The sequence below is a fragment of the Neoarius graeffei genome, chromosome 20 (assembly GCF_027579695.1).
Source record: "Neoarius graeffei isolate fNeoGra1 chromosome 20, fNeoGra1.pri, whole genome shotgun sequence".
Lineage (NCBI taxonomy): Eukaryota > Metazoa > Chordata > Actinopteri > Siluriformes > Ariidae > Neoarius > Neoarius graeffei.
The window spans coordinates 54,343,460-54,362,600 of NC_083588.1; the positions used below are offsets into that span (position 1 = coordinate 54,343,460).

Below are 19,141 nucleotides of genomic sequence, written 5' to 3' on the forward strand. Positions count from 1 at the left end.
TGGAAAAATGTTTTGTGGACAAAGGAGACCCAAATAGAACTTTTTGGTTTAAATGAGAAGCGTTATGTTTGGAGAAAGGAAAACACTGTATTCTAGCATAAGAACCTCATCCCATCTGTGAAACATGGTGGTGGTAGTATCATGGTTTGGGCCTGTTTTGCTGCATCTGGGCCAGGACGGCTTGCCATCATTGATGGAACAATGAATTCTGAATTATACCAGCGAATTCTAAAGGAAAATGTCAGGACATCTGTCCATGAACTGAATCTCAAGAGAAGGTGGGTCATGCAGCAAGACAACGACCTTAAGCACACAAGTCGTTCTACCAAAGAATGGTTAAATAAGAATAAAATGAATGTTTTGGAATGGCCAAGTCAAAGTCCTGACCTTAATCCAATTGAAATGTTGTAGAAGGACCTGAAGCGAGCAGTTCATGTGAGGAAACCCACCAACATCCCAGAGTTGAAGCTGTTCTGTATGGAGGAATGGGCTAAAATTCCTCCAAGCTGGTGTGCAGGACTGATCAACAGTTACCAGAAACGTTTAGCTGCAGCTATTACTGCGCAAGGGGGTCACACCAGATACTGAAAGCAAAGGTTCATATACTTTTGTCAGTCACAGATATTGAGGAAAACATTGGATCATTTTCCTCAATAAATAAATGACCAAGTATAATATTTTTGTCTCATTTGTTTAAATGGGTTCTCTTTATCTACTTTTAGGACTTGTGTGAAAATCTGATGATGTTTTTGGTCATATTTATGCAGAAATATAGAAAATTCTAAAGGGTTCACAAACTTTCAAGCACCACTGTACACCAATGGCACTGCCAAGAAGTCTAGTTCTTCTTGTTGCAAATTTCTGACTGAAATACACTTAAAATGTATTTCAACCAGGAAGGAAGCTGTTGAAGAAAAACTATTTCAGTCATTTGACCTTGCTGTGACCTTGACCCTATACATTGCATTAATATTACATTACAGGCATTTAGCAGACACTCTTACCCAAAGTGAATAGTTTAATGCTTTTTTTTGTTTTGTTTTTGGATCTTTTTATTAGTTTGAATGTATTTGTTACGAGTCTTTGACTCATTATACATATCATAGATAAAGTCATGATGTTGAGCAACATACAACGTACCCAGAGCAGCCTGGGGTTAGGTGCCTTGCTGAAGAGCACTTCAGCCATTCCTGTTTGTCCAGGGACTGGAATCAGCAACCTTTTTTATTCCTAAAGCTGCTTCTCTAACCATTAATCCATGGCTTCCCCTGGCCTGTTTGGATCGATTCCAAACTCTAATCAGTTCATCTGCTTGTTACAGTGATTTCCTGTAATATAAATCCAACAAACATTCAGCTACTCTTGAGATAGCTTGGACATACACATGTATAGAAGGATGGATCGATAGCAAAAAACTTAGACGGACGGAACGTTGGCCTTGGCTTCCTAAAAAACATATAAGTAACATGTCTGTGTGATAAACAGGATGGAAGCTATTGAAGAAAAACTATTTCAGACATTTGAACTTGCTGTGATTTTTGACTCTGTTTGGAATGATTCCAAAATTTAATCAGTTCATTTGCTGGTTACAATGATAAATTTGTATAAAACCAAAATTGCTCCATTTTTTTAATGTATTACATAGACGTGTTTTACTGGGAAATACGTCACTCCTATTTTTCATGCTAACTACATCCTGGACATGGAGCACTACAACTGTGATATTTAACGAATATTGGCTGGTGTTGAGTGGTATATCAGATATACAGTGGTGCTTGAAAGTTTGTGAACCCTTGAGAATTTTCTATATTTCTGCATAAATATGGCCTAAAACTTCATCAGATTTTCACACAAGTCCTAAAAGTAGATAAAGAGAACCCAGTTAAACAAATGAGACAAAAATATTACACTTGGTCATTTATTTATTGAGGAAAATGATCCAATATTACATATCTGTGAGTGGCAAAAGTATGTGAACCTTTGCTTTCAGTATCTGGTGTGACCCCCTTGTGCAGCAATAACTGCAACTAAACGTTTCCGGTAACTGTTGATCAGTCCTGCACACCGGCTTGGAGGAATTTTAGCCCATTTCTCTCTACAGAACAGCTTCAACTCTGGGATGTTGGTGGGTTTCTTCACATGAACTTCTCGCTTCAGGTCCTTCCGCAACATTTTGATTGGATTAAGGTCAGGACATTGACTTGGACATTCCAAAACATTAACTTTATTCTTCTTTAACCATTCTCTGGTAGAACGACTTGTGTGCTTAGGGTCGTTGTCTTGCTGCATGACCCACCTTCTCTTGAGATTCAGTTCATGGGCAGATGTCCTGAAATTTTCCTTAAGAATTCGATGGTATAATTCAGAATTCATTGTTCCATCAATGATGGCAAGCCGTCCTGGCCCAGATGCAGCAAAACAGGCCCAAACCATGATACTACCACCACCATGTTTCACAGATGAGATAAGGTTCTTATGCTGGAATGCAGTGTTTTTCTTTCTCCAAACATAATGCTTCTCATTTAAACCAAAAAGTTCTATTTTGGTCTCATCCATACACAAAACATTTTTTCCAATAGCCTGGCTTGTCCACGTGATCTTTAGCAAACTGCAGATGAGCAGCAGTGTTCTTTTTGGAGAGCAGTGGCTTTCTCCTTGCAACCCTGCCATGCACACCATTGTTGTTCAGTGTTCTCCTGATGGTGGACTCTTGAACATTAACATTAGCCAATGTGAGAGAAGCCTTCAGTTGCTTAGAAGTTACCCTGGGGTCCTTTGTGACCTCACCGACTATTACACACCTTGCTCTTGGAGTTATCTTTGTTGGTTGACCACTCCTGGGGAGGGTAACAATGGTCTTGAATTTCCTCCATTTGTACACAATCTGTCTGACTGTGGATTGGTGGAGTCCAAACTCTTTAGAGATGGTTTTGTAACCTTTTCCAGCCTGATGAGAATCAACAATGCTTTTTCTGAGGTCCTCAGAAATCTCCTTTGTTCGTGCCATGATACACTTCCACAAACGTGTTGTGAAGATCAGACTTTGATAGATCCCTGTTCTTTAAATAAAACAGGGTGCCCACTCACACCTGATTGTCATCCCATTGATTGAAAACACCTGACTCTAATTTCACCTTCAAATTAACTGCTAATCCTAGAGGTTCACATACTTTTGCCACTCACAGATATGTAATATCAGATCATTTTTCTCAATAAATAAATGACCAAATATAATATTTTTGTCTCATTTGTTTAACTGGGTTCTCTTCATCTACTTTTAGGACTTGTGTGAAAATCTGATGATGTTTTAGATCATATTTATGCAGAAATGTAGAAAATTCTAAAGAGTTCACAAACTTTCAAGCACCACTGTATTCCATTCAGCTAGTCTCATCTCATCTCATTATCTCTAGCCGCTTTATCCTTCTACAGGGTCGCAGGCAAGCTGGAGCCTATCCCAGCTGACTACGGGCGAAAGGCGGGGTACACCCTGGACAAGTCGCCAGGTCATCACAGGGCTGACACATAGACACAGACAACCATTCACACTCACATTCACACCTACGGTCAATTTAGAGTCACCAGTTAACCTAACTTGCATGTCTTTGGACTGTGGGGGAAACCGGAGCACCCGGAGGAAACCCACACGGACATGGGGAGAACATGCAAACTCCACACAGAAAGGCCCTCGCCGGCCCCGGGGCTCGAACCCAGGACCTTCTTGCTGTGAGGCGACAGCGCTAACCACTACACCACCGTGCCGCCCCCATTCAGCTAGTATGATACTGAATATTGATGAGTTGAAGACAAGTTCAGTATCATGCTAGCTGAATGGAATATATCTGATATACCACGAATAAAGGCAACCAATATTATTATTATTATTATTATACATTCCTTTCATGTGTTCAACACATCGTTCAAAATTCTCTCAATCTTCCATATTTAATGAAGCAAACCTGGTGGCCATGTTTGTTTACAAATTGTCGCAGTCGCTCGCTAGCGTGGAAGTTTTACGTCTCCAATGTGTGATGTCATGTTGTCTTGACAACCATGCAATATTGTAAACCATATTCAACACTCATTCTCCATTGGGTAGAGTGACGTAATACACAAAGGATGAGCGATATGCTAACAATATTGCATGCTATCAAATCAAATGAATGAAACCTGCTAGAAGGAAATAGAATACGTTTTTATTCCATCAGAAGAGTGTCCTGTATGTATAATAATTCCCGATATTTCACTCCGATGATGTCATTCCCAGTGTTTTCCCACTGACTAGATGCTCATTGTCAAAATGGTGAACCGCTTCAAAATGAAGAACCGGTTCAAAATGAAAATTCTTTTGATTAACTTGCATGTTTTTTTTTGTGTGGATGTGTCTATATAATATAAAGAATATTACACAGTCACTCAAATATATGAAGTTTATCTTCTCATGTTGAAAAATATTTCATGAGTGAGCTCTGCACCAGGCGGCACGGTGGTGTAGTGGTTAGCACTGTCGCCTCACAGCAAGAAGGTCCGGGTTCGAGCCCCGTGGCCGGCGAGGGCCTTTCTGTGCGGAGTTTGCATGTTCTCCCCGTGTCCATGTGGGTTTCCTCCGGGTGCTCCGGTTTCCCCCACAGTCCAAAGACATGCAGGTTAGGTTAACTGGTGACTCTAAATTGACCGTAGGTGTGAGTGTGAATGGTTGTCTGTGTCTATGTGTCAGCCCTGTGATGACCTGGCGACTTGTCCAGGCTGTACCCCGCCTTTCACCCGTAGTCAGCTGGGATAGGCTCCAGCTTGCCTGCGACCCTGTAGAACAGGATAAAGCGGCTAGAGATAATGAGATGAGATGAGATCTTTGTGCGACCGTATAATATCCTCAATATATAGTACACCGTGAATGGTGTAAAAGTGATTATTTCAAACAATATATTCATACTACAGTATCTATCAAGCTTCTAAAACACAGATTATGCTGTTTGAGTTGGTAGACCAGCTTTGCCAGCTCTTGAGTTATTTTCCAGCTTTCTTATTACCTGTCTAAACTGAACAACTTTCTAATTCTAAAATTTTTTGTCTGTGATGTCGCATTAATTCAAAACCTGTTCACTTTGTATCAGTGCTTTCTATCTAGAGAACTACGGTTATCTAAACCCAGATGATTTTTGGAACCATCCCCTTATTCTTCCTCCTCTATTGTACCCAAGTGCAGGGTGATACCGAGGAATTTGATCCAAACTATCAGATTGTTAACCAGATTCATAAAAGGTAAAATCACATTGTTGCTTTATTATTTTAATAAGGAAAGAGTAAAATGGTCAAGGTATACAAATCTGGTTTAATTACGTGTTGTAAAATTTTGTGAATAACCAAACAATGGTCTTTTTTATTGAGTTGTGAGGTTGACATTTTAAGCAGTTACAGAATGAATGATAATTATTTTCAAGGCAGTGCAAAGCCTTTGTTTAAAACACATGGTGTAATGCTGTAAGGTTGTCATGAAGTACTGTATATTTGGTAGAAAGTGTGTATATAGAGGTGTACATCCAAGATATTGAACAGTGCAAGCTTTGGTTGTGTGAAGACAAATAGTAACCATCAGCAATACAATGCGTTGGCATTATAAGGAGAGCAAAACAGTTGATCAATTTATTTCTCCTCTTCTATAATGCAGGGGAGTTTTGATGTGTGTTATCGACGTCCTTCCTATTATTTGTTCATTGTTCTTTCCATTCACTGCTCCGATAGATCTTCAGCCCAATACTTTAGTCTGTATCCTGGTCACCAACACTCTGTCGGAGGTACTCCTCATACAGCTTCTTCTGGGGATTCACACAGATTTTATAAAATATACCGTGTATTTACTTTGCTTAAGCACTATTAACACACACACACTACCTTTGTAGGTTTCACCACTTCCTGCACATACTCCAATTTTTCCTGCAACTGTATCTTTTGTTTTTCAGACAGAGTTGGCTTAGTGCTGCAGAAACAGAAAGGAGATGAGCATGAAAATACCTAATGTGTGCATGCACCAACAAACACACATACACACACAGGTTTACTAACTGAAAGAGGAGGAAAGCCAGGATGAGGAGAATTACGGAAAGTTGCATCAAAAAGCCGCAAATAATGAGCTGAATTTGCATTGGCACAGAATCAAGCACCCTTATGACTGGAGCCTAGAAAAAGAGAGCAAAGATGCATAATTAGTAATAAAGACAGATGTTGGTAAAATCAGCAGAGCATGTACATGATTCACACTCTCCATTCAAATTCATACATATACCAAAAGCTAGACACGCTGTAATATTCAACTGGATAATCTCATTGGTCCTAAAATAAAATGGACAAACTGTATGCATGTATACTAAGAGTAGAATGCAATGATAGTATCTGTGGGGGATCAGCATGCTCTGTGAATTCTTGCTTGACAACCTGTGTCCCCCCCCCAATCTGTTCCCCTGAGTTACATGTCGGTCCTGGGATCAAGATGCTGAGGGTAATCAGCATCTTGATCCAAGATGAAGATCCAAGATCCTGCTCCTCAGACCTGCTTGATCCATCCTGGTGCCCTGTGTCTGGTTGGAGTCTTATTGCATCGCTCCTGTGGAGGATGGCCCCATGAGGACAGTTGAAAGTTACACCTGGAGGACGCTCTAGACTCTTACAGTAATGCTTTTATGGCTGAGGACTACAGTTGACTTGCTAACTTTAGGACTGCAGTTGTCATGAACAGTTTTGCACTCAAGTTTCCATCAATGAAGAGTTATAACATCAACGAAACTGTCTTCATGTTAAAACTGTTAATGTTATAGTCATGCTGTCTGTTGTTGCCCAAATGAGGATGGGTTCCCTTTTGAGTCTGGTTCCTCTCGAGGTTTCTTCCTCATGTCGTCTGAGGGAGTTTTTCCTCGCCACCGTCACCACAGGCTTGCTCATTGGGGATAGATTAGGGATAAAATTAGCTCATGTTTTAAGTCGTTCAAATTCTGTAAAGCTGCTTTGCAACAATGTTTATTGTTAAAAGCGCTATACAAATAAACTTGACTTGACTTGACTTGACATCACTTGAATATTTTTTCTACAAGCCCACAATATGTTCTAACAAATTATTTCAATTCTTTCCCAAAACAAAACCAACAGCCTTTTTTTTATCCACCTTTCTTTTGTCCTATTCCTATGTGGTCTTGTTCTATTTTTATGTGGTCTTGCACTTTAAGGTTAGCTTTTAATTTTGTTGTACTTGGTACAATGACAATAAATTCTGATTCTAATTCAACCAGGTAGTCAATAAGAATAAATGAACAACTGTTGTAATTGGACTGTGCATGCAGCATGTTGATGTGAATGAATGTGGTCTTTCTTTGTCCTGTAATCTGACCACATGTTCACACCCACATGAAAGGGGAAAAAAAATCCCTATTTGCATGGGTTGTTTTGGTCACATTCCGCAGGATCCCACTCCCAATGCAACCTCTAGTCACAAGGCCTGTGAACGCTCATAGTGTTCATTCATTTTTCTGTTGTGGGGGAAACTGGAGCCTATCCCAGCTGACAGTGGGCAAGAGGCTGGGTACACCCTGGACAGGTTGCTAGTCTATCACATGGCTAACACAGAGAGAGAGAGAGAGAGAGAGAGAGAGAGAGAGAGAGAGAGAGATTCACACTCACACTCACATCTATGGGTGACTTTAGAGTAGACAGTTGACCTTTGGACTGTGGGAGGAAATCAGAGTACCCAGAGGAAGGCCACACAGGCACAGAGAGAACATACAAACACCACACAGAAAGGCTCAGCTCAGTCATAAGGTTCGAACTGACAACCGGTGCTAACCAGTGCACCACCCTGCAACCCCACCTTCATGGCAAGCTTTCTTTAAAAAAAAAAGGTGCTTCTTCTATTTGCATCCATTCATCATCACCACTTATCCTGCGCAAGGTCACGGGCAAGCTGGAGCCTATCCCAGCTGACTATGGGCGAGAGGCGGGGTACACCCTGGACAAGTCGCCAGGTCATCGCAGGGCTGACACACAGAGACAAACAACCATTCACACTCACATATGGTCAGTTTAGAGCTACCAATTAGCCTAACCTGCATGTCTTTGGACTGTGGGGGAAACCGGAGCACCTGGAGGAAACCCACACAGACACGGGGAGAACGTGCAAACTCCATACAGAAAGGCTCCCATCAGTCTTGGGGTTTGAACCCAGAACCTTCTTGCTGTGAGGCAACAGTGCTAACCACTACACCACCGTGCCACCCCCATTCAGAGCACAGTACCTGTTAATTCCAAATTAACAGGTACTGTGCTCTCAAGTAGGGCAATTTCAAATTGGGCAGCATGGTGGTGTAGTGCTTAGCACTATCACCTCACAGCAAGAAGGTTCTGGGTTCAAACCCCACAACCGATGGGGGCCTTTCTGTGTGGAGTTTGCATGTCCTCACTGTGTCTGTGTGGGTTTCCTCTGGGTGCGCCAGTTTCCCCGACAGTCCAAAGACATGCAGATTAGGTAAAATACCCAGCCACTGGGGTTGTACAAGACAGTGCATACTTAGTGCTGGTCCCAAGCCCGGATAGATTGGGGAGGGTTGCGTGAGGAAGGGCATCTGGTGTAAAACCTATGCCAAATCAAATATGTGGAACAGATCCACTGTGGCGACCCCGAACAAACTGAAGCAGCCAAAAGATGATCAGTTAATTCCAAATAACACATTCATGTTTAGGGCAGCCATATCCTAAAAGATAGAGAGGCAGCTTTAGGACCAAAAGGTTGTCAGTTCAAGTCCCTGGACCAGTAGGAAAATCTATCCTCTACATCTGCATGACGGATGTATCCACAGCCTCTACGTAGCTGAAGTGCCCTTGAGCAAGGAACCTAACCCTCAACTGCTCCCCGGATGCTGTAGTGCCACTACCCACTGCTCACTTGTGTGTTCACTGCTTTAGATTGGTTCGATGCAAAGAAAGAACTTCACTCTGCTCTAATGTATATGTGACAAATTAAGGCTTCTTCTTCTCTTATCTTCTAAATACATATTGCGGAGACAATGATACTCACCAGATAGAGCAGTAGTGTCTCAGTTGCAGAAGCACCCAGTGCCAACTCCATCACCTCAGAGTAGAGGATGCCCAGCAGCAAAGTAAAGAGCAACATCACACCGAAGGCCAGCAGGCTCAGGACACAGCTCAAACTGCCAATGTTCCGGTTCTCCTTGCATGACTGCCTACATGGGCAATAAAAGAGCTTGTGTTTTAATCAGGTTTAGCTGTTATTATTGCTGTCTGTATTGCTCCAGTGATTAACTCTAATTCATAACCTTTGGGTTAAAATGTCCCACTTTAGATTTACACTAAAGGTCAAACTACACCAACTGGAAACTTTGTGTGTTTCTATTTATAAAATTGTTCTCGAAAATCAGCTTCATTCTATATTTAGGTAATTCCAAAGCACGGGCAATTGCTCTAAGACAACGAGGGAGGCTCAGCCTCCTCTAAAAATGATGAACATCATGTAGGATGAATTGCGCTAGGCTTATGTTATAGCCGACCTTATAACATTGCTATTTCAGATCCAGAATCATAGAAATATATGTGCTCAACCCAACTACAGTGCGAAATCATTCCATTATAACTTTCCCCAGTTTGCCTAATGTGTGCGTGAGTTTTTCCCCCTCGTGACAGCACGATGCAGCCCAGCCTCAGTGGATTTCAATGGTATTTGGGAGCTATGCGCTTGTCAATCTCAAAATGCAAGACGATTATTGGACAAATACTGCGAAAACGCCCGCCCACGGAGTCCCACGGACTCCCAGCCTCAATGGACTTCAATGGCATTTGGGAGCTATGCGCTTTTCAATCTCAAAATGCAAGACGGTTATTGGACAAATACTGCAAAAATGCCCGCCCACGGACTCCGAGCCTCACAGTGGGAGGGACATGGCAGTTTCCACAAGGAGACTGGTGATTGGTGAAAGCGGCCGGATATTTTCTTTGATTGACAGCTCGTTTCAAATATAGACAGGCAGCGGTGAATCTCAGTTCAGTCCCATGCGGATTCGCAAGCGCTGTGGTGTATTGTAAGAGATCAGCTTACATTTCGATTTCATTCATTACATACAGTTTCTACCAGCTTTTTTAGTTTGTATATATTTTCATTGTAAATAAAGTGTAAATATAGTGTTGTCAAGTTTGATATATAGTTCCAGAAATTTCATTTATTTGAGTGACCGAACTTGAACTTGAGAGGGCTAGTCAGCTAGCAAGAAAGCTGCGCACGGATGCCAAGCATTGTTGATTTAATTTTTGCAAAGCCATTTGCCAGTCTTCCTTTCGAGGAAAAAATTAAAATTAAAGAGCAGGGTAGACCAACGCCTCAAATTGACTTGGTGAAAAAGGTAGGGAATAATACTCGTTCCTTTCAGCTCTCCTGGTACGAGAAAGTGAATTGGCTAACAGCAAGTGACCCACATCAACAACAGTAAATAGGCTACTTTAGTAATATGTCATGGATGGACCAAAAATATAGAATCTATTTAAAATGTTTATGCTGAGTATATTATATTGGAATATATATTTCTCTGGATATGAATTAAACACAGCTACAATTTGGAAAACATTTTTAAACAAAAACACAGCCAAGAACATTTCACACTACAGACCTGGATTAAAAGTGAAGGGTTATCAAAATTGTCAATAAAATATTTCTCAGTCAAAATAAGTAAAATATAGGGAAAGTGTCATTGAATGAAATGTGTGGCACCCAGCTCTACTGCTGAGGTTCCTGACAAAGAGCTGCTTTCAATAATGATCAATTTTTAAACAACATGCCACAATTTTAAAATATAAAATGTTAAAATATACCCCCCCACCCCCATCATGTATATTGGACAGTAGGCTAATGGGCCAAAAGAACCTGTTATTTCACAGTTTGTGACCCTGCCAACAATCAGCCAGATCAGAGGCAAGAGTATGGGCAAAATTGATGTGTTTTCTTTTTTCTTTAAAAATCTGGAAATATCGTAACCGACCAGCCTCCCCTGTTTGAAAGACTACCAGCCGCCACTGTTCCAAAGCCAGAAGAACAATGAGGATCTGTGCATCTACATCATCAGGGGGGTGATTATTTTTCTATTTACATCAATTCTGCTTATATCGCTAACAAACAGATTAATAGCATACCCGTTGACAATGTAGTGAACATGAGCTTTAAGTATGATACAGAATATGTAAATGGGTAAAGCTGTGCTACTGGTCATTGTTGAGCGTATCAGTAACAGCCTCGCAGATGAGCTCGCAGTCCTTCTCCAGTGTGTTGAGTGTGTTCTGCACTGTCTGGTTGATGGTCTTCTGTATGGCGTGACACACCTCCTCGATCTGATTGGCACATTGACTGGGCTGTGGAAACAAGCAGAGTTGGGCAAGAAAAAAAAATGCACATCAAACAAACAAAATATAAAAAGCAGTCTTCATTTCCCACCATTTTATCTTCCTGCATTGGTAGACCTTACAGACATACATTTCAGACATCCAAACAGAGGTGATTTTAACGCCTTGGTAGTACCTTGTTAGGATTAGGGCTATAGATAGTATGCATGTCAAAGCCACACTTGTTGAGTCCTGGATGTTTACATAACTCCTGCATCATCACTCTCTGAAAAGAATAATCATAACCTGCCATTAGGCCTGACAAAGTGTGATTGAATGTCATGAAGAAAAATAAAGACTAGCAATCACACCACTACCACCACCTCACACCTGTCTGTCTGACTCTCCCCCAGCCTCGTCAGCTTTGCTGAGGTAAAAGCAGAGTCGATCTCCCTGCCTTTCACTGAGTTGCTTCAAGATGTTGAGAGTGTGTTTGCCCAGAGTCTGTCCCATTGGATCGAAAAAGACCAGGATCAAATCACACACATCACCTGAAGAGGAGAAACATCACTGTAACACATGTACGTAGCTCACATATTATATGGATAAAAAGTCAAAGAAATTGGATAAGACACAAGATAATTCGACAACAGCCTAAAGCCTTGTTGGCAATACACACACACACACACACACACCAGGCTTGTAGTACTCGAGTCCAACTCGTGCCCTAATTTTAAGGACTTGTGACTGGACTTGGACTTGAGCACTGATGACTCAGACTTGGACTCGGACTCGTGCATTAACTGCATTCAGACTCATAAATTGGAGCTGAGGACTCGGATTTTTTCTTCATTTTTTTTGTAACATGCCATAATAATTTGGCATAAGATATTTACAGGGGCGGCACGGTGGTGTAGTGGTTAGCGCTGTCGCCGCACAGCAAGAAGGTCCTGGGTTCGAGCCCCGGGGCCGGCGAGGGCCTTTCTGTGTGGAGTTTGCATGTTCTCCCCGTGTCCGCGTGGGTTTCCTCCGGGTGCTCCGGTTTCCCCCACAGTCCAAAGACATGCAGGTTAGGTTAACTGGTGACTCTAAATTGACCGTAGGTGTGAATGTGAGTGTGAATGGTTGTCTGTGTCTATGTGTCAGCCCTGTGATGACCTGGCGACTTGTCCAGGGTGTACCCCGCCTTTCGCCCGTAGTCAGCTGGGATAGGCTCCAGCTTGCCTGCGACCCTGTAGAACAGGATAAAGCGGCTAGAGATAATGAGATGAGATGAGAAGATATTTACATCTACATTAAGTTTGCATCAGATAGACTCTCAGGCGCGCTCTGGACAGCATGTGCGCCAAGCGGACTCTTGTATGCGCCCTAAACGACTTGCACCTGCACAGGATTAAGGCACAATCAGCGCGCCTATATAAAAACTGTGAAAACACACGTACTTTGCTAAGTATTGAGCTGTGTTGCTGACACATTGCCGAGCCTTATTTTCTTGTTTGGTTTCCTGATCCCTGATTTCCTGTTTCTTGTCTTTGATTCTGCCGAGTCTATGATAGCCTGTTTGTGCCTCGCTCAACCTATTGCCTCTGTTTTACGATTTTGCCTGCCATTCTGTATTGTTTACCTGTCTTCACTTGTATTAATAAACACACCTTCTGAACTTACATCCATCTCCCAACCATCTCTGACAGAATACTTCACACTCCCTGATAAAGAGAATGCACATTCCTGTTCATAAGGCATGTTCAGGGACAAACTAATGTTAATGGTGCTAAAACAGCCACCGTCAAATGGTGCAGTTGGAGTCTTGGACTCGACTCGACCTGACTCGAATTTTTTTTTAATGGCTTGGACTTGACTTGGACTTGAATACTTGGGGCTCGAGACCGGACTCGGACTCGAGGTTCAGTGACTCAACTACAACACTGACACACATACCTAGCCTAAGGATGGCTTGGTCCACATCAAAGGGGTACTTCATATCACCATCCACCAGTCCAGGAGTGTCCACAAAAGTCACCAAACTAAAACGCTTCTGCAGAGAAGTGCAGATCTCAGTGCCAACGTATTCAGACACACCTTAAAGAGACAGAGAGAGAGAGAGAGAGAGAGAGAGAGAGATATGACATGAGGGTTGACATTAAAAAAACTTTTATTGGATGATTTATTTATCAAAAGGTCATTTGGCGATTTGGGAGCACGCTACTTCAATGCAAGTACGTTTAACCATTTAAAGCAAAGTGCATGCAAAGTTGTAGTGTATTTATGTCCTTGATAATGTATATAAACATTTTAAACATCTGATCTCATCTCATTATTTCTAGCCGCTTTATCCTGTTCTACAGGGTCGCAGGCAAGCTGGAGCCTATCCCAGTTGACTACGGGCGAAAGGCGGGGTACACCCTGGACAAGTCGCCAGGTCATCACAGGGCTGACACACAGACAACCATTCACACTCACATTCACACCTACGGTCAATTTAGAGTCACCAGTTAACCTAACCTGCATGTCTTTGGACTGTGGGGGAAACCGGAGCACCCGGAGGAAACCCACGCGGACACGGGGAGAACATGCAAACTCCACACAGAAAGGCCCTCGCCGGCCCCGGGGCTCGAACCCGGACCTTCTTGCTGTGAGGCGACAGTGCTAACCACTCCACCACCGTGCCGCCCCCATTTTAAACATGCCTACAAATATGTATTATGTACTGGATATACAGGGAACCTTTATTACAATTCATAAAGTGCATTGCATTTCAAGTACAGCAAAATTATTCTAACCTTTAACCTCCTGAAGTGGCTTCAAGTGTGGATACAATTGGAAGGTTGCATTACCCTAAAAGAGTAGAAGAAGAAGAAGAAGCCTTTATTTGTCACACATACACTCAAGCGCAGATTTAAGCACACAGTGAAATTCCTCCTCTGAAGCAGTGAACACACACATGCACACACAAGTGAGCATTAAGCGCACACACACACACACACACACACACACACACACACACACACACACACACAGAGCAGTGAGCAGCTATTCTACAGCACCCAGGGAGCAGTTGGGGGTTAGGTGCCTTGCTCAAGGGCACTCCAACCCAACCTCAGGCCATGACTGCCCCATGTTAACCTAACGGCATGTCTTTGAGGGAAACCGGAGCACCCAGAGGAAACCCATGCAGATACGGGGAGAACAAGCAAACTCCACACAGAAAGGCCCTCATCAGCCACTGGGCTCAAACCCAGAACCTTCTTGCTGTGAGACCACAGTGCTAACCACTACACGACCTTGCCACCCAGAAGTGAAAGGTCAAAAAAAAGACAAATCTGTAATACATGAGGCCAAATTTTACACACATGCAATATCTAAATGTACATAATGAACATATTTACCGTAAGAGACTCTCTCTTGCAGCCACTAGTAATCAAAGTGAAGCCCTGTGTCTCAGACGTAGCTCCAGTCTTCTGGATATACTCCTCTACATACCTATAACAAAATAGCTGGATGAGAAGTTCTGCACTTCTGAACACTTAAAAATGGGTATAACAATTTTTAATTAATTAATTTTTAAAGCACATATATATACCAGTTGATGAAGGAGCTTTTCCCAGCTGAGTAGTTCCCCGTTAGCATCACAGTGATCTTCTTCCTCGGAGGCAGCAAAGTCACACCAACAGACTGAGCTATTGTTATTAATCCTACAAAGAAAATCATGTTGCCTAAGTCCGGTTGTATTTTAGTAGCTTTTGATTCATTAAATGACAACATACTGTATAACTTGCGTTTCAGATTTCAGCATATCATGACCACAAATCTGCTTTCAGACTAGCAGTGTTAGCTCGACAAGATAGGATTTCTTAGAAAGACTTTTTACAGAGTTTGTTTGAAACTAGTATCTTATCATTATTATTATTATTATTATTGAATAATGACATGACCATATACTGTTATTTTAAATTATATTATAAGTGATATGAATGAACATTTCATGACTGCAGGTCACATCAAGATTTTTGGTTCTGAATATAGAAAAAAGAAAGACTGAACACCACAGCTGTTGTTAGGCATGTGAGAGATGATGTGTTCATATGAATATAAGCGTATACACTGAACAATATTCTTTCAGAAGGCCCAGAATTCCTATCTATATTCCCGTTGAGCATTTTCAGTGATGCAGGCTACAGTTCATATGTAAAGAATTGTTTTGGTTGTCAAATGTGGCCAGAGACACAACTATACACCGATCAGCCATAACATTAGGACCACATCTTGTGGGGTGTTCCCGGTATTGAATGGTTAGTACCTACCAAAAGTGGTCCAAGGAAGGACTACCGGTGAATTGGCCACAGGGTCATAGGTGTCGAAGGCTCATTCACTCACATGGGACACGAAGGCGAGCCAATATGGTCCAATCCCACAGAAGAGCTACCGAAGCACAAACTGCTGAAAAAGTTCGTGCTGGCGAAAACAGAAAGGTGTCAAAATTAACTTTTTCAGCAGGTTGTGCTACAGCAGTTCCTCTGTGGGATTGGACCATATGGGTTAGCCTTCATGCCCCATGCGAATCAGTGAGCCTTTGACACCTATGACCCTGTCGCCAGTTCACCGGTTGTCCTTCCTTGGACCATTTTTGTTCGGTACTAACCACTGCATACCAGGAACACCCCACAAGATGTGCCATTTTGGAGATGCTCAGACCTGGTCATCTCGCCATCACAATTTGGCCCTTGTCAAAGTCACTCAGATCCTTACACTTGCCCATTTTTCCTGCTTCCAACACATCAACTTCGAGAATTGACTGTTCTCTTGTTGCCTAATCTATCCCACCCCTTGACAGGTGCCATTATAATAATATCCATCCATTCATTACTGTATCTGTCGCCGCTTATCCTATCCTACAGGGTCGCAGGCAAGCTGGAGTCTATCCCAGCTGACTATGGGCGAGAGGCAGGGTACACCCTGGACAAGTCGCCAGGTCATCACAGGGTTGACACATAGACACAGACAACCATTCACACTCACATTCACACCTACGGTCAATTTAGAGTCACCAGTTAACCTAACCTGCATGCCTTTGGACTGTGGGGGAAACCGGAGCACCCGGAGGAAACCCACGCGGACACGGGGAGAACATGCAAACTTCACACAGAAAGGCCCTCCTTGGCCGCTTGGCTCGAACCCAGGACCTTCTTGCTGTGATGCGGCAGTGCTAACCACTACACCACCGTACCGCCCCATTATAATCGCATAATCAATGTAATTCACTTTACCTGTCTGTGTTTTTAATTTTATGGCTAATCGGTGTGTTTAGACCTGCAGTGCTGTGAGCCAGCCTTAGCTTTCACTAGAGACTGGTAATGACATTTTGTCATTATTATGTGATTCTGAAGCTAAATGTCAAAAAAGATATGAAAAGCTCCATGATCTGGTGAAAATGTGTGGTTCGAGTGATCAGATTTAAATCTGCTCAAAGTATATTTTGGGTGTATTATTTTGTACTACAACTCACTGCAATATGTATAAGACAGATGTCATTTTGAATCTGTTTCTCGTTTATCAGGATTTTGAGACCTGTGACCTGCTCTGTGTAATATTAACAAGGCTTAAATAAAAAAAAAAGAAGCAAAAAACAAAATGGCCCAATAATTAATTAAAAAAATTCAACCACTCCCCTCCCAACACCATTAGTTGAAACACAATTAGCTGGAAAATATAAACACGAATAAACTTTCAGTTTTTATTGAAGTACCACAACGTAAACTTACTCGAATATTCATTTTTGAGTTAGTGGTAATAACACTACTTCATTTTTAATATACAGAGGGAAGGTTATTACACAAGATTTTCAGAAACAATAAACACAACTTGCTCATGAAGTAAATTCACAAAGTAGAAACAGTGGAAATAGAGTGCAGCGCATCCATAAAACAAAAAGCTGAATCCCAGATTGGTATTGTGGAGGTATATAAATGCACACCTCTGTTCAAGAAGTGATTTGGGATTCATGACTGGGATTCTTTTATTGTCCCCCCCCCCATCCTTGTTCCTTGGCATCCGTTATGGACATAACATAATTACGTATTATCTTTCCGCAATCTCACAGAGTTGTGTATAGCAATATCTTTGAAAAAAAAAAAATCAAGCCCTGCCTAAATCACACAGATTTGCATGCGGGAAATTTGCATTGGAAATAGCCTTTCAAAGTCAAATGTGCCTGAAACGACAGAAGGCCTTACCAGTCACTGACTGGATTGGGCAACGTTACAGATCAGCCTGGTTAGTTTGAATCTGATTTAATCCCTCTGTATAGGAAATGTTTAAAGTTATAGGATTAGAAAATAGCCTATACACGTTTACAAATCAAAATTTGAAAACCAGAAACTAGCATGGTGCAGTTTATCTTGCGTATGTTATTGTATCATGGATTTGTAGTCAACGTAATCCTGTATTACTAGCCCTAATATTCTCAAAGTGGGGTCTCAGAACCCCCAAGGAGTCCATAAAGCGTAACCAGTGGGTCTGTGAGCTTATTTCTTTTTTCAGTAGAGGAAATCACAACCCACCATTATATTACATTTATAACAGAGTTATTATAGTTATTCACCTACACTGGTTACTTGAATTGAACTGCTTTAATCCAAACCCTTATTCATTCATTCATTCATTGTGTCGTTTAATCCAAACCCTCATTCATTTTCAGTAACTGCTTTATCCTGGTTGGGGTTGCGGTGACTCTGGAGCCTATCCAGGGGACACAGAGTTCAACACATGAGAATACACCCTGGTTGGGAAACCCACGCAGACATGCAAAGAACATGCAAAACCCTGCACAGAGAGAGCACAGACCTCAAGATTGAACCGGGGATCTTGGACCCGTGCTGTGCCGGCGTGCTGCCTAATCCAAACAAGTTATATCTAATGTGATTATTAGAAGCTCTCTGGCTTCTAATAAATAACCTAACCAAAATATTTTGTACTTGTTTAAATAATGAGGCCAATACAAGAGTTATAATAGTATAACAGAACACGTGGTATGTTCATTAAATAAGTCTGTACTGAAGTGGTCCTTTTTTTTTTTAAACAGCCAAAGAGATTCCTAAGCTACAAAAAGCCTGCACTGACTCCAAGTGAAATACTTAGACCATATTTCAAGTGACCATAGTGAAATACTGAATAAACTTCATACTTGGTCAGTCTAAGCATCAAATAAAAAGCACAATCAGAAACGAATAAGGCTAGAGTAGAATAAAATGAGCTGACAGTTTATTACCGTTGTGTACATTGGTGTACATCTGATAGCAGTCCTTCAGGATGCGCTCATCACAAGTCACCGAGTCAGCATTCCCTGCATTCCTGCTCATTTTCAAAACTTATTATCCAAGCAGTAATGTAACGTAAGGAAAACACACTGAAGCTTTGGAGAGGGTGAAATGTCCCCAAAGCAGTGTCGCCTTCTCAAAGTCACATGATCAGTGACACCTAAAGCACGTAAGCAAATGTCATGCTCATCCATCCAGCAACCATCATCAGTGCCAGAACAAAGCAAAAAAAAAAAAAAAAAAAGTGGGCACATGGTAAAAATTTATGGCACTATGATTGTCTAATCTGACATGGTGACCATTGTGAAGAGAAAAATAAACCATCATGTAGTCTGATCCTGGCATTAGACTCTCAGATGTGTAAGAGGCCGCATGGACAGGGAAGATCTGCTTAATATAAAGGCATTTGATTACCTGGATAATAGAAATGTTCTTAAAATAAATAGAGAATAAAACTTAAAAGT

General features: G+C 41.7%; 1 protein-coding gene across 1 annotated transcript; it reads right to left on the reverse strand.

Moving 5' to 3' along the window:
* Positions 1–5,759: 5,759 nt before the first annotated feature.
* On the reverse strand, positions 5,760–18,719 carry LOC132869073 (uncharacterized). Its single transcript, XM_060902427.1, has 12 exons — positions 18,629–18,719; positions 14,945–15,056; positions 14,751–14,844; positions 14,145–14,199; positions 13,303–13,443; positions 11,755–11,915; positions 11,561–11,650; positions 11,249–11,394; positions 9,059–9,224; positions 6,064–6,176; positions 5,893–5,977; positions 5,760–5,816 (listed from the first exon to the last, which is right to left on the reverse strand). Exons 1-12 carry the CDS (start codon positions 18,717–18,719, stop codon positions 5,760–5,762), a joined length of 1,311 nt encoding a protein of 436 aa, XP_060758410.1.
* Between the last annotated feature and the right edge of the window lie 422 nt (positions 18,720–19,141).